The sequence below is a fragment of the Schistocerca americana genome, chromosome X (genome assembly GCF_021461395.2).
Source record: "Schistocerca americana isolate TAMUIC-IGC-003095 chromosome X, iqSchAmer2.1, whole genome shotgun sequence".
In the NCBI taxonomy this organism is placed as follows: domain Eukaryota; kingdom Metazoa; phylum Arthropoda; class Insecta; order Orthoptera; family Acrididae; genus Schistocerca; species Schistocerca americana.
Genome location: NC_060130.1, coordinates 683,285,096 through 683,301,257, shown reverse-complemented (window position 1 = coordinate 683,301,257; position 16,162 = coordinate 683,285,096). Strand labels below are relative to the sequence as shown.

The following is a 16,162-nucleotide window of genomic DNA, read 5'->3' as shown; positions in this document are numbered from 1 at the left end:
TGCAAACCACCTGCTATTATTATGAATAAATGCCTGGACAGCTCAAAATTTCAAAAGTTATACCTTTATACAAAAAGAGGAAAAGCACCTCCATGAGAACTACAGGCCAGTGTCTATTGTTAAAATCTTTTCCAAAATATTTGAAGCAATTTTTCAGGTACAACTTAGTAACTATTTTGAAAACCACAGCCTTCTTTGTAGTAAACAGCATGGTTTTCAACAAGGAAAAAACACTATTTCTGCCATCCTTGAAATTGTTAATCAGACACCAACTGCATTTGATAATAAGAATATGGTCTCTCTTTTGCAATGCAATTTGCGTAAGGCTTTTGGCTGTATCCCTTATGACATCTTACTAGCTAAACTACAGTATTATGGAATAATTAATACAGCATTAGAAATAATTAATTCTTATCTAAATAATGGGAGGCAATTTGTGTCAATTCAAAATAACCATTCTTCCCTGAAGGAAGTCACCTATGGCATGCCTCAGGGCTCTGTCCATGGACTGTTCCTCTTCACTGTTGCAGTTAATGATTTGACACATTATTTTGGGCTTCAGTCAATTATATAGGTTAATGTTACACCAGAAATCACAGGACACTCTCTCCCTAATGCTAAACTGGTTCACATCTGATTAACTATGTGTAGTAGAGAGAAAACTCAGCACCTGCTGCTGGGACTAGCTAAAGTCATACAAGCAAAATATGTAAAACTGATTGGAACACATTGATTCCAAAGTAAACTGGTAACTCCATATTAATCATGTCTGCAGAAAAATGTCAAGGGTTTCCTGTCTCACGTGAAATTATCTGATCTAGTGAGAAATGAATGTCTTAGGATAGCTTACTTTGGAATTTTTCAACCTCACATATCCTGTGGGCTGTTGTTATGGAGTCACTCACATCACATAAGTGATGTGTAACTGATTTAAAAAAAGGCTAAGAATAATATGTAAAATTGGTCCAAGAGAACACTGCCACCCTTTATTCACTATGACCAAAATAATGACTGTGATAAATCTTTATATCTGTGCATTATTGATATATCCAAAAAAACAACACAGCAGAGTTTGACACCAGAGAGAACATACACTGTCATGACACTAGAAATAAGATAATTAGTGGCGTTCCTGGGCATTGGTTGACTAAAATAGGCACCTCTCACAAAGTGAATTGTTTGAAATTTTTTAATAAATTGCCACATTCTGCAATCAATACACCTTTCAATAATGTTAAAAGTAGGTTGTATAAATGGTTAATAAACAATCTGTTCTACAATTTAAGAGAATTCTTAGATACTAACAGTGTAGACATTGAGTTTTAGGATTATGATTAAAATTCTGTTCTACATTTTAATATAGGATAAATTATTTGTATGTGCAATATGAACAGTAACTAATATAGTGATTGCTATTGTATATCAGTGTAAAGCCCATTCTGCTACATGGGGTCAATGGGTAATAAAGAATCTGAATCTGAATCCTGAGGCAAGCTGACCCACAACTGTTGTAAATAGTCCTTCATATCCCGGATAGTGGCAATGGGATAGACATCCAAGCCACTTCAACAAATGTACTGTTAGGGACTGATATGGGGATCTTGTTGGTCAACATGAGTACCTCAACATCGTGCAGACAATTCATAGAGACATTTTCCATGTGTTGATGAGCAGTGTCCTGTTGAAAAATGGCGACATGATACTGTTGCATAAGAAGTAACACATGATGACACAGGATGTGTTGTCAGCGTTCCCACAAGAGCCAGCAACCATGACACGAAGTCATACCCAATGGTGTCTCACACTATGACGCCAGGAGTAATAGTGTTGTGCCTCATTAAAACATTGAAAGACTGGGATCTCCCACCAGGCCATTGCTGTGCCTGCCAACGATGATCAACCACGGTGGTGCAGAATTGTGATGCATTGCTGAACACAGTACAACATCATACTTCAGTAGTCCTTGCTTCCCAGTCATGGCACCACTCTAGTTACAACTGTTATTGTTGTGCTGTTAATGGCAGCCTACTGATCGAATGGTGATTCCCTGGTCTGGCTGTGGCTAGTCTCCAATCAATTGTGTGGTGTGACTTAGAATGTTGCAGGGAATCTATTACTTCTTATCAGATGGCAGGAACCGATGTGAAGAGTTTATGATGTGCTTGGTGCCCAGTACGGTGATCCTCCCTTTTGATGGTCAACTGTGGTCAACAGGGACATTGATGACGAGTATGTCTCCCTCATCTTCCCATTCAATCCATCATCAGACTAATGTCACATCTGAATGTCTCAGAAAGCGGATATTTTATGATTCAGCTAGTCAGCCAAATACAGATCCATACTGAGGACCCTATAAACATTTGTCAGGTACTGATAACACTGTCTTATCTGAGTACCTGCCCCTCTATGTCCTTCAAAGTGATCACACAACATCTGATGCTGGTCATGCCATTTATATACCTTATAAGGGCTGGTAAACAACGTCAAACACAAAGAGCACTAATGCACTCTAGTGGCCATTCTACCTGTCATAGAGAATTGCAACTCTAATCATTTACATATCTGCCAATGATGTGTATGTGTACGAAACTGCATTGACATCTTACTATGTTTTCTGGGTGCTTCACTTTTTTTGTCAGGTAGTGTAGATGTGTATTAACCTGTTATCAATTTAACAAGTTTACATGTGCAAATAGGTCAACACCAGGGAAGGGTTTATTGTCCTTTAGTTTCTACTCTTTTATCAAGTTAATCACATTTGACCTTATTGTGCTTTTTTCTCAAAACTAGTAAGTGTAAATTGACAGTATATGTTCACACTGTTAATAGGCAGGGATTAAGCACTCCTACTACATCAAGAACACCAACATTATCTCGAGCGCACACTGGAACAGCTGTAGTAGGAGGTGCAGTCTCAGCTGCTTTGAGATCAAACTCACTGCCAAGAGACCATAGAGGGAGAAGTCATCACACTGCCCAGCAGGCAAGGCATCATGTGGTACACTTTGAAAGGGACTCCAGGGTGGCTCCTTCCAGCACAGGACTGATTGACCAAGAAGACAGTGATGGTGCAGTCTCTGCACCAGAATTACCGGTTACCAGGAAAGAGAGAGGTATTTTTCCTGTTTCTTTTACATACAGTCTGTATTTGTTTCATGCAATTTTAAAAAGTTTGTTTGTACAATTTCCCTTTTGAGACAATTGAACTGAAGTATGACATACATGTACTGACTAGAGAGAAAAGTAAATCACTCAAGTACTTCTTGGTTGCATCTTGAAATAAGAGGTGATTCAAAATATTATACATGATATTGATACAAAATGTGAAAGTGATAACACATGCAAAAGATGTAAACTGTGTTACAGTGTAATTCTAGGTACATATACAAGTTTCACTGGTGCATAACAGTGCATTAAAGAAAGGGCCTCTTACAATAACACATACTTTTTTCATTACCATGTGATGGCATGCTGACTGGCTCTTTGTAATGAGCTTTCTCCCATAATGTTCATGATAGTTCTGAGTGAAAATAGTAGGTAGTAGCCCACAGTGCTGTTCTACAGGTCATCTTATGTAACCTGAGCTCATGCCCAGACAAACTGCAAAATGGACACCCCACTGGCACTAAATTATCCCATCCACTATGACCTCTAAACAAAAGCATGAGAGCAGACATAAAAAATAATATAAATAAAACTTAGACTCATGCCACCACATTGTGCTGAGGTGGTACCTATATCAAATACCACTGCCTCACTCACCATTCACCAAAACCAACTCTCTCACCAAAACATAGTGTTGCATGTGGGTGACACTTTCCAGTGAAACGTATTGTGTTGGAAAGTGAGATGACCACTTCCTGACATCAAATTGTTACAATCATCCAAGCTCAGGAGTCATAATATGTCACAACAACTGAGAGGTATATGGTTTGGGAGAGAGGGATGACTCATGCAGAAGCATGCAGAGAAACACAGGCAAGTGTGTCATTGAATTTGTTACATCAAAGGTAGATAGCTGGCCTTGCACTGAACTCAGCGATTGCACCATGCAGTGTGTGTGGGTCAGTGGCAAAGTGAATGCCAGAATCTGTGCCTTTGGCATCCAGTTGCCCAGCCTTGCGGATGTAGTGATTCTACTAGCACCATAGCTAAGTGACTGCCACATGTGTTAACTGTGCCTGTAGCCCAGAACACGGCTGACTGCTCCCTCAAGCCCGATTCGTGGATCCCATGCAGAGTGCTGAATGGAAGCAGCTGATAGCCATCATTGTAGTGAGCCTAAGCAGCTCCAGCTCTTCACCCAGGTCAGTTCATTCAGTGCCCATAGACATCTCCACACCCAGGAGGCCGCGAGTTTGTGCTTGAGCCCCTCGCCTGTGGATGGCAGCTCGCAGTCAACCAGACAATGCCACCCAAAGAGCAGAGACTAGCATCCCTCTCACTCCTCATGCTGGTACAGCTGCAAGGTGTGACATTCTCAGCCACAGCATGATGTGTCCATGCAGCAGATGTTGTAGGTAGCTTCAGCAGGCCAGTTGGCTGCCAGTATCCATCACCAGAAGGTCATCATGGTTGACCAGTGACTTAAACAATCATCATTCTCTCCAGTTCTAGATGTGGACAAAATGGCAACATGACTGCTGCTTTGAGGCTCCAGGCTCACTTATTTATACATCTTTTCCCTATGCCTCTAATGTAGTTCCTCTGGAGGGAACAAGTGGGGTGCTCTTTGATGATTACAATGTCAGCTTCCCTCAGCCGACTTCAGCCCCTACACACAGGTCATTAGGTGCTGTTGTAACTGCAGTGTATGTGTTCTTCACAGCATGTCAGTGCCCTGTGTTGCTGTGCCTTGACTATTACCTTCCAGCCATAGCTGCATGAGATTACAAGAATTCCCAAATCCGTGCCTGTACTTATTCATGGCGCAGCAGTACGTTTTATTCATTAAGGCACTAAACTTGAAAAAATGGTGCAAACATGAGTGAGCTAAACATCAAATCTCAGTACAAAGGATGTAGTGTCAATGTCACTGACACTGTCAATAATGTGAAGAGTCCTTCTGTGTGGAATAGACAGATTCTACTGAATTACTGAAGCTTGTTGTTAACTCTGTAGCACACTGAGCAGGTGTTGCAATAATCTGACTCACAGCTGAACACAGATTGGTAACTCAGCTCTCCAGATGAATGTAAATACTCACTGGCAGTGGCAGTGCACTGAACTTTGTTGAAGGTGTAGCTGGAGGTTGCATCATGGTTGATCACTCTGCCTGGTAGTAACTTTCCTCGTAGTGGTCTCGCTGGTGGTGCCAACTATAAGTGTGCACTTGGATCTCTTTGATACCACATTCCTCCCCTCTCCCAAACCTTTGCTCTGCCATCATGTGCTGCTGGTTCCTGGAATGATGACAGGGGGAAGATCTGAATGCAAGTGTCTGAGATGGGACCAGGTCTGCAATTGTTGCCGATGCTAGACCCCTGTCCATATGCAGTGTACTCTTTGAGAGTGGCCGGGAACACCATGCCAACCACAGGGTGCACCTCTGCATCCAGGGACCCCAAAGTTGTGGATGGGATGCCAATGATAGTTGCAAAATCTTCTGTGTTGGTCTGGTGGATGCCTGGAGACGGCACCTTCATGGACATTGGCACATGCTGCAGGATCGGTGGTGACACTATAGGCACCTTTTTCATGTTGATCACCATTAGTATCTCAACCAGAATCCATTGGTGTCTCAACCAGAAGTGATGACTGAGGTGGGTAGAAAGGCAGAGATGGTGATTACTGCTATGGATCCCTGCCGCATGCCGTGTTTGTGAACCAAAAGGCTGTAGCAGGGCATGAATCCAGAAACACTGCAACTGTTTCTGATGTTGCTGGTGCAGCTCTATCAGATGTTGAATGATTTATAAAGATCTGCCTAAAACTTCTTTCATGGCACCCTGCTCCCAATGCCTACCCTTGCCAAATACTCTGAAAAAGGCGCTGTTCTGAGGCTGAAGTCATGTATGGACTGGCAGAAAGTATGGCTTCTGCATTAGCCACAAAGATATGCAGAAGAGTACGATGATTTCAGCCATGTAAGAGTTTGGGCCACTGACTTACTGTCATGTGTCATGTGGAAAAGAGATGTAGATAGGCAAAGGTCCCCTTGGGCCTTGATCCTGTGTATAGAATGAATGCAGCTTCTCTATTTGTGTCTTGAATCTGCATACAAAACGTGAATGAAATGGTGCCGTTGTGATATGCTGGATGCCATTTTCATTGAAAAATTGTTGAAATTAACCAACATGAATTGCGGGTCATTGTCAGAAATGATGATGTCTAAGAGATCTTCAAATCAAAAAAATGGAGGTTGGGGCTGACACTGTACAGACAATAGTGGTGAAGTGCATTGGGACTATAAAGAGAAACTTGTTATAAACATCTATCAGCAGCAACCATGGTGTATTCCAGTGGGTTCCTGTGGAATCCGCAAGTAAGCACTGCCAGGGTCCCTTTGGGTGTGGCAAAACCATTGCAGTGGAATGGACTTGGGTTCTGCACAGGTAGTGCAATTTTAAGCCATCTGTTCAGTTTGGGTATCCGTGCCCAGCCACATACAATGGCGCCCAGCTAGCTGCTTGGTGCATACCACTCCCCGATGACCTGGATGCAATAGCTTCAACACTTCCCACTGGAAGGACTGAGCGACAGTGGCCTGTACATCGTCATTCTCAGTATGAAGAAGAAGGACACCCCATTGTGCAGAAAGCGCATGTTGATGCACAAAGTAATGGCATGCCCAGGGGTGTTGGACTTCTTTAAGCTATGAGGCCATTGTAAACATGTTGCAAGACCACTCAAAGATCTGGGTCTGAAGCAGATTCCTGTACAGTATGTTGATAGACTACAGGAAAACTGTGATGGATGTGAAGACCCTATGAATCAATCTGGAAGCACAAATCCTCAACTGAATCAAAATCCAGATTATTTGAATATGGCAGTACTTGCCAGAGGAAAAACATTTCACCTCCCTGCATGGGCACCGTTCATAGGCGTGTGCTGTGTAACACTGGGGGCGCAACTTCTTTGTATTAGACTGCAAAGTGACACACGCACAGCATCATTGACTGTTTCTAACACAGGGCTTTGCCTACATCTCAACCTCTGACTTCATAGAGAAATGAGTGTGTTGTGCACTTTAAACTACAGAAGTGGACAGAGCCTAAAATATTTACATTTGTGACATCTACAGTAGTATGAGATCCAATAATAGAAGGCACAATTTCTAAAGGAGGATTCAGTAGCCCTCAAAATAGCAGTGCAGATGAATGCATAAGTAATTGTGTCATAAAGCATGATGTCACTATAGGATAGTCCACACGAACACTTAAATTTGCAGTGTGTGGTAAGACCTCTTTGTTCTGTGACTCACTGTTAATTGTCTTCTCCAGTTGCTTCCTAAACTTAGAAAGCTTGTATCTGGCAACTGTTAAGTGCATTTGAGTATGGAAGAGCTCAACTAACTTCTGCAGTAACAATTCGTACTTAGTGTCCTCCTGTTGAAAGTCCAGAAACAATTTGACAGACTACCTAAACATTTCAGCACCAACATTAGAAAGGTAATGAGCTTCAAGACTCATACTTGTTATGCCACAGGCAGAGAAGTACTTCAAGTTGAGCATGGTATTCAGCCCAATCATCTTGCTGGTCATGAAATTCTTGGATATTGGATGTGGTTGTGGTTTGTTGAAATGCAGCTGCCATTGCAAGTATTTGTGTAAGTTGAGTGACACACTGCACCAGCTGTTGAAGCTGTTGCCCTTGCAACAGTACCACACCTGTTAATTAGAGTTGTTCCTCATAGCAGTTTTGGTGATAGTGCCAATTGTGAGATGTGCACTTCAGTATCTCAATGACACAATGTGTAGGATATAGCTCATGTCTGGAAAGGTAGTGGACCAGTTCCCTAGTTGGCTCAAAATGTGTTATCTGAAGCCTTTTGTTCACATCAGGAAGAAATTCAAATATTTTCCTTCCTGTGTCTGTGGAATTCCAACTCTGCTGCCACTCTTCAAATATTAAATTCTTCGTTACCAATGGAATTTTGCCGGTTCCCCGAGAATTTCATGTATTTTTCATATTGTTTATTTTTCAGCAAATAGGTGGCAACCTTTTTTCTTGCATGTAGGTCCAGGGGACATACACCAATCAATAAGGCTGGCACATTGTAGGTACAGTGCTGCAGGCTCCACAGCATCGTAGTAGAAGTCCTCACTGGACTTTTCTCACTGCAGCAGCAGGCAACCAAACACTGAAACCATAGCCGGCAATTGCAGTTAATACAGACTAGCAGTCCGGTCTAAGGGACAAATGAAATATCCTTGGTTCCATATTAATAGGTTTATTCATTATACTATTTCCTCTCCTTGCTACAATTTCTGTGGGGTCTGTCTAGAAATACCAAAGTTTTCATAAAATTCTTCTGCTTTGTAGCTCACACCACACTACAAAATAAAGGACCAACATTATATGTAAAAATTCTGATGACAGCCATTTTCAATAGTGGTTAAGCATTAGTTCCTCATTTTACAATTTGACATAGGCTACAGCATAAACAAATTTTATAGAAACTGAATCCAGTCACAAAATTATATAAACATTCAAATAACTGTTTCCATCTTCAACATTCTTACATAAAGTATTTTGTTTTGATGTTTGGAAAATTAATTTGTTCATGGTGTGTTTAATACATGAATATATTTTCTTAAACAAAATTAGACAATTGCAGTGTTATTAACTTGACTGAATTTTCTCATTTTGAGAAATCAGAAGAAGCAATCTGTCTTACATGGTAAAAACTTTGTAAGCCAAGATCACATAAAAATTTCTTTATTTACAAACATCCTGTTTTGACAGACTTTGTTGTCATCTTCAGGTCTGTAACATAGTGCTTATACATGGAATATATCTCATATTATGACTTTTGACATAAAAGTTGAGACAAAGATTTGGCTTAAGGTCCAATTCAAAATGAATGCATTTTATAACAAAAATTTTGAAGATATGGAAATGTACTGTTCAATTTCTGTTTTTTGTATGGCCAAACTGAAACTTCTGTGTCTCCAATATTATGTCATAACTCATGATATGAGATATATTCCATGTACATGCACTATGTTACAGACCTGAAAATGACAGAAATGTCTATCAATACTGTTTGCTTGTGAATAAAGAAATTTTTATGTGATCTTGGCTTTAGAAAGTTTTTAGCAAGTTATTCAACTTTGTTAATAAATTTTCATTGTTGATCTAATTTTAAAGGAATGCTTATGGTGTCTCCTCCAGATAACTCAAACTGTAAAATTTATTTCAGGGCGTATTCCATCCTCACCCAGTGTGTTCACAGCTGATGAATATCGAGCTTGGTTGCAACGCACACCATCTACAAGTGCAATTTATGAACGTCTCAGGGCAAGCAGAGATGTTCTACAAGCACAGCGAGCACAAAGGTTCACATATAGTGCAGAAAATTTGTTAGATAGAACAAGACAGGTGAGAAGAAAGAACACCGAACATTACATTGCCGGGTACTTAGTAGGAAAAGAATTTACATTTTCTGTTCTGAGTCTGTTATCCACTTTTCACGAAAGTGTGTAAGAAGAAAAGAAAGTCCCAAGAAGAATAGCAAGTCATCAACTTCTATCAAAATGCCACTTCTGTTCCAAATCAGATAAAATAGTATTAACATCTAAGATGCTCTATGTGCTCTGCTGTTGTGTTTTTATCTACAGATTTGTCATGAAACTGATCTTTGGCTTAACTAAAGTGAGGTTGTTAGTGGTGGGATGTTAAATCAAAGGACATTACTTAATTAAAGATGAAACATATTGCAGAAAGATGGCTTATAACTCTTCCTTAGTTCTACCTTACATACATGTGATATAGAGGAAGATACATTCACAGACTATGGAGTGGTTGAAATAAGAGAATCAATAGCTTGTAAGCAAAGAGGGAAAAAAAGGCTATAAGGCAAAGGCATTAAAGAAGAAAAAAAAAGTTGGAATGGAATGGACCAAGAGAAAAGTGCAGTGCGAAGTTTAAAATACAAATCAGACAAGTCTGGGTGGAGAATACCTCATCTTGGTATTTATCCTCCACTGTATTTATCTACATTTGTTTGCAATCACCACACTCTATCACTTCTGTCTGGATCATTTCCTCCCTCCCCACCATGAAAAAGTCATTTACACAACGTCAGGGTATTAACAACATAATTCACTTCGTAATCAGACCCATTGTGTGCATAACAGTGTATATTGCTTGTTGCTTGCAATTCCATATGTAGAATATGACTGTTATTTTTCACCAGTTTTCCACAGTATCAAAATTAATGCTTTGAGAAGACCACTGTCCCTCCAGGACAGTAACATAGGGATGAGTGTAGGATCTGAGTTGGTACTGGAAGTTATTTTAGACTTTTGTGGGTGGATCCATTGTGGCAGGACTCAACATTGCATTCCTCCTGTTGATCTCATCTCCTCTCCCCCTGTCTCACATCCACTACCTCTACTGTTCCCAAGTCTCTCACTTCACTCCATGAAACTACACCCACACAGTTCCATCTGTGGTTTATACACACAGACCTCTCCTAGTGCTTTCCTCCACTATGTTATGCGCCACTTCCAACTTCTCTGTCTGTGACAGGGTGGATTCACTGATGCCACATTCATATTCTGTTCCCTTGGCAGTACCCTCACTTCCCTCCAGCCTTCCCTTCACACCCTCTCTTCCTTGTTCCTCACCCATTCTACCTGATACAACCCCTGACTTCGAGGCAAGTCATTGTTCAAAAACTTGGTGATAATTTCAATCTTGTTAACGTAGCTATCAACTACTCAGTGCCTCAAATATCCAGAGAATGGTTACTTTCTACAGTACTTGCAGTCTAGGCAGGACTTTCTAATATCATATTAAGATATATAAATATCCTGAGAAAATACATTCTCTGTGATAACCAACAGTCTGTTAGCAAGTCATAAATTATTTTGAAGTAAAAAAAGTGGAATCTACATGATTGCTTTCATGAATCCACAAGAGAGCACCTGTAAAACAAATAAGTTACATTTTATTTGGGTGTTGTTTTTGGAATGTACACCAGTTGTGATGGAAAAGGCTGGAAATTTTGTATGGGGTGGCAATTGCATTCTACCTCAAAATGTTATGGATCTCCACTATAGCATCTGCTTTAACTAAATCACCAATGACACTTATTGAACTTAAAGCCTCCTTCCTTTTCTTCCATTAAGGTACAAGAGAGTGATATAAAACAGTACTTTTATGAGTCATTCCTATTGCCTTCTTTTGTACTATCTTTCAATCCTTTGCAAACCACAGGTACTAAGGTCCATACCATTCATCTTTGCATTTGTACAAGAAATGAATGCTGTCTGCATTACTTACTAAAGGACTATCTGAAAAAAAACTCCGCTTCCATTTAACTGTTGCCAATTTTGAGCTGTACAGCTCTTTGGAGGAGTGGTCAGGATTGGAAAGTGTTGTGTGCTTGTAATTAATATAGGGTACTGAGGTTAATAAAAAGAAACTGTATAGATTTATTTGCTCATGGTCTTTACATGGCAAGGATTACCAAGGGAAAGAGAGAAGGTAACTCCAGTAGCCCCAGCCAAATCAAAGGAGAAAGGAAAATTCAAAGGTGAAGGAGCTAAGCCCTTTAGTGTCTGCCCTAGGCAGTGGCTTTGAACAGAAGAGAGAGATGTTTTTCTGTTACGGCTCTGAGAGTTCTCAGCCTCACAAATCAGGTGATCTTGTGACATTATTTGATTGACAAGCTCCTTTGCTAACAGCAGTTTGACTTATTCCACCATGAATCATTTGAATGTTCTAGCATCACTGAAAAGTGCTGGATGAAATAGGCAGATTCTTTGCAAAATTCAAATAATTAAAATTTCTTACGTTTGGGGCCTGGGGGCACCTGGTACATTGCGTCCCCTCGTCCTGAAAGAGTTCACCGTGGGTGAACATAACAGTCTAAATGGGGCCATAAATCTAGGGGATAACAATATTTGGTTTTTATTTAAAATGCAATATTTTAATTTCATTTAACAATTCAAATCTTGGAAAGTGAGTATAATTGTTATATACAGTTGTCAATGCAGGACTGTGGTGGCAGTGGTGTTACAGAAGTAGCCAAAGCTGGTTTCAGAAACAGCATTGAGGTGTACAAGCAACTGAAACACTCGTACAAGAAGGATTAGGATATAAAGTAAAAATAATCAGTACATGTTTAAGGTCGATCATTTTCACAATTAAGAAAGCAAATGAATGATAGGTTTCTAGTATTATTAGAAGAGGTAATGGACACAATGTGATCTGTATTAGAACAGAGTCTGCTTGATGTTGAAAGACCTCCCCGTCAGGCTGCAGTTGGTTTCGTTTAGAATAACTTGAACACACAGTGTTCAACATCCTTATGGTGAACAGGTAACCACCAGGGTGGCACCAATTCAGTGACAACCTAATGATAAGGCAGATTGAAGTCACAGAACATAATTTTGAAATACAACAGTTTGTTTTAAATGCGACCAGGGAGGATGGAAGCATTGTAAGTCAAATTTATTTTGAGTTCATTGTCATCACCATTTATGTCCACTAAGTAACTGAAAATGTATTGATACGTGGAAGGAATCAAGTCAAATACTTGATTAAATCTTTCTGAGTATCAAACAGGATGATGTATAATATTAAATAGGTTTGATTAACAAAATTGTAAAATGACAACTGCAAAACGGGACACTTCTCATGTGAAACATCAGTCTATAGTCACACTCAGTATTGGAATAGCAAGCAGGGCAGGAGTCACTGCAAGAACAGTCATATTAAGTAAAATATGGCAAAACGCTGCAATATGAATGGTAGCTCCATCTAGTGAAATTTGTTGGTGTCTTTGTGCCATCAGTTACTCCGAGGAAATGAATACTCATTGTTGTTAGTACCTGGGGGGGAGTGTTAGGTCATTTGGGGAAAGAGACCAAACTGCGAGGTCATCAGTCTCATCGGATTAGGGAAGCATGGGGAAGGAATTCGGCCATGTCCTTTTGAAGGAACCATCCCGGCATTTGCCTGAAGCAATTTAGGGAAAGCATGGAAAACTTAATTCAGGATGGCTGGACGCGGGAGTGAACCGTCGTCCTCCCGTATGCGAGTCCAGAGCTAAAAAAGTAGGATTTAAACAGAGAGAGAAGTTGTATTCTGGAATGCACAACAGGAGTGGTTCAGTAATGATGTTCAGAGTTTCTTTCAGCTGTGCGGTGGGCCGAAATTCAGGTCCCATGATATAGCAATGGAATGCTTTGAATAGTAGTCTGTTATTATGCAGCATTACTTGCTATGTGTGGGGAGTGAAATTCTAGGTGGAACACATGGGTGAAACCAGAATGGAGTATGGGACTGTGTTGAACTAGCTGATTCTAATGCCATGGAACAAAGGCTGCATTAATTTGACTATCAGTCAGGGATCAGTTGAATATGTTACATGTTAGATAAACTATCTTCAGTATGTTCCAAGAAAAAATGGATTCCACAAAATCTGCTGAATTTCACTGCCAATGTCTTCTTGCAGACCAGGCATGTGGTGCAATGGTGGATTGCACTTGTTCTGTGGTGGTAGAACAATAGGTGTTTTGTTTCATAGTAGAGTGGGATCTTATTTCTGCAGATTCCTTCGAAACGACATTGCAGCCTTCTCCAAGATGATGGGTTGTGATCTGCATCTTTGTAATGCAAGTTTTCATATTCTATAAACTTTGAACATGACCTTGCCATACCAGACAACGGTGAAAACTATGTAGCAAGTATGTCTCAACATAGTGATATAATGCCAACATATGACAAAACTATTCAATAGTAGAGGCAGATAATAAAATATAGAGGAATGAATAAAAGAGGCTGGGATAATGTAGACCATGTAACATACAAATGTAAAAGTAATGATGTATTAGTAGCACAGGGGTCTGCAAGTCATGTGGAGCCCTGTTAGAACACACTGTGGCGCACAGGCATCAACTGTGTGGATGGTATTGTTTGACAAAGTTCAGATGTCCATAGAGGACAGGCTATTGTCTGCAGTATCAATCCAATGGAGAAGAGGTACTGCACAGGCAATAGCAATGTTGAACTCATATTTAAAAGAAGCTATAAGGCATATAGGTAACTTTTCAAGAATGACACAAATGCAACACTTAAGCAAAATATACTAGTTATCAGGGTCTGATTGAGGCAAAAACAAAACAGAATCATCAACATGGTTAAAAAACAGATTTGCATATAAAATACTAACTCTGCCTCCCACCTAAGACTTAAGATAAAATTTGTTCTCAGTCTTTAGCCTATAAGTCATATAGAGAGGCAGAATGAAAATAATAGCAATGTGAACTCATCAGTTACTGTGTAACAATATTAGTGCACATTGGCTTTTGTGCTGAATGGTTCTTTCTGAGCTTTGATGAATCCACTACAGCAGATGGTATTTTGCTACCTTTATACTTGTTTAAACAATAAAAATGAAGTACAGTTTTCCAGTCTGGGAGCTGTAATTCAGCACTGAGGTGTGACACAAAATGCAATGTCTGAAGTGTTCCATCTGAGGTGCATGTAAATTTCTTAGTTATGCATGGTTTCATGATGATATGTCATATCATTACATAATCTCCTACTAGGTCTAGTGGGATCCTAGCATTCTTTTGACTACAGAACTGTTTCCCCCTTTTATGTCTTTGACCACAAGGGGAGAGGACACTTACTGATGTGCCACTGGTAATGATGAACAAACAATTTATTAAGTCAACAAACATGGAACATGAGTAATATAAAATTAAAGGGTGACTCCTTGATGACAAGAACAAAATAAAGAGTCACTTCTGGACAGCAAGAAATAAGGTTACACAGTATCCACTAGTAAGAAGGTTCAGCCAGAGTTAAAGTTTAATCACTGAAGTAAGATTACCTCAGAGTATTTGTAACTGACAAGCCCCACAATGCAGGGGTCTGAGGTGAACAATGGCAACATCCATCCAGTGAGGCCATGGTTGGCATGTGAGTGACAGCTGTGTGGTGATGGTGTAGTGGCTTGTAGAGCGTAACGTACTGGACTCACAAGACTGTGGTCAGTGGCAAGGAAGGACTACTTGAAGCGATGGTGAGGTGGCTCGAGAGCATGCTGCTGACAAAGTCCATCCTGACTGCAAATGATGGTGCTGCTGATTAGGCTGCTCACAGATATGGCTGGCATCAGAGGTCACAGAATGACTTTGTTTTGGAAATGGCAGAATGACAGGCTGGCTGTGGGCTGGATGGCTGGTTAAGTGCATGCCTAGCAAAAGCATACCCAAACGGTTTCCAGGAAGGACATGACTAGCATAGGAAGTAGGTCTGTGATTGTGGCATTTGAAAGGTTTATTTGGTCTTCACCCTTGCCCTCTCTTAGCACACAGGAGACAAGTTTGAACGTATTATTTTTCAACATCTTTCACTGTGGACACCAATAACAGCCCGCGATGTGTGCTTGCGTAGTGCTTTTCCCATTATGACACGCTTGTATGCTATCATGGCATTGTTGCAATATTCACTTACAGATAGGCATTGGCACTACTATCTGTTTTCCAACACATATTTTCTTATATAAAACGTCGTCTCGTGTACAAAATCTGGTGAGATGGCCCATTTCTTACACTCAGCATCAGGTTCTTGTGACATTCTTAATTCCTCTGTAAGCATATCATCCACTTGCAGGATCTTAATTTCCCTATTCAAGGCATCTGCCTTCTGGTTTAGCTTGCCTGGCTTGTGTTTGACTATTTAGTCGTATTCATCAAGTTTTAAGGCCCATATGTCAAGTCAGCTGCTGGGATCTTTTAAACTCGAAAGTCATTGTAAAGCTGCATGATCTGTAATTATTATGAACTGTCATCAACATAGGTAACACCAAAAGTAATGGGTGCCAAAAACAAATTCCAGAAGTTCCTTTTTGGTAGTGCTATAGTTTTGCTCAGCTTGATACAACTGATGTGATGTGTAACCAGTTGGTTTTTCCCCACCATCTTGTATGTGACTCAAAATGAAGACAACAGCTACATTGCCAGCATCACATGCCACA

General features: G+C 40.2%; 1 protein-coding gene across 1 annotated transcript in view; it reads left to right on the top strand.

The window, feature by feature from the left end:
* The window catches only part of LOC124556249 (rho GTPase-activating protein 100F), a 280,318-nt gene that overhangs the window by 85,045 nt on the left and 179,111 nt on the right, over positions 1-16,162 (top strand). The window contains exons 8-12 of the mRNA XM_047130237.1: positions 2,830-3,113; positions 9,365-9,640; positions 10,337-10,446; positions 12,156-12,207; positions 12,301-12,362. Coding sequence (XP_046986193.1) covers positions 2,830-3,113; positions 9,365-9,640; positions 10,337-10,446; positions 12,156-12,207; positions 12,301-12,362 — 784 coding nt within the window. The remainder of the gene's footprint in view (positions 1-2,829; positions 3,114-9,364; positions 9,641-10,336; positions 10,447-12,155; positions 12,208-12,300; positions 12,363-16,162) is intronic.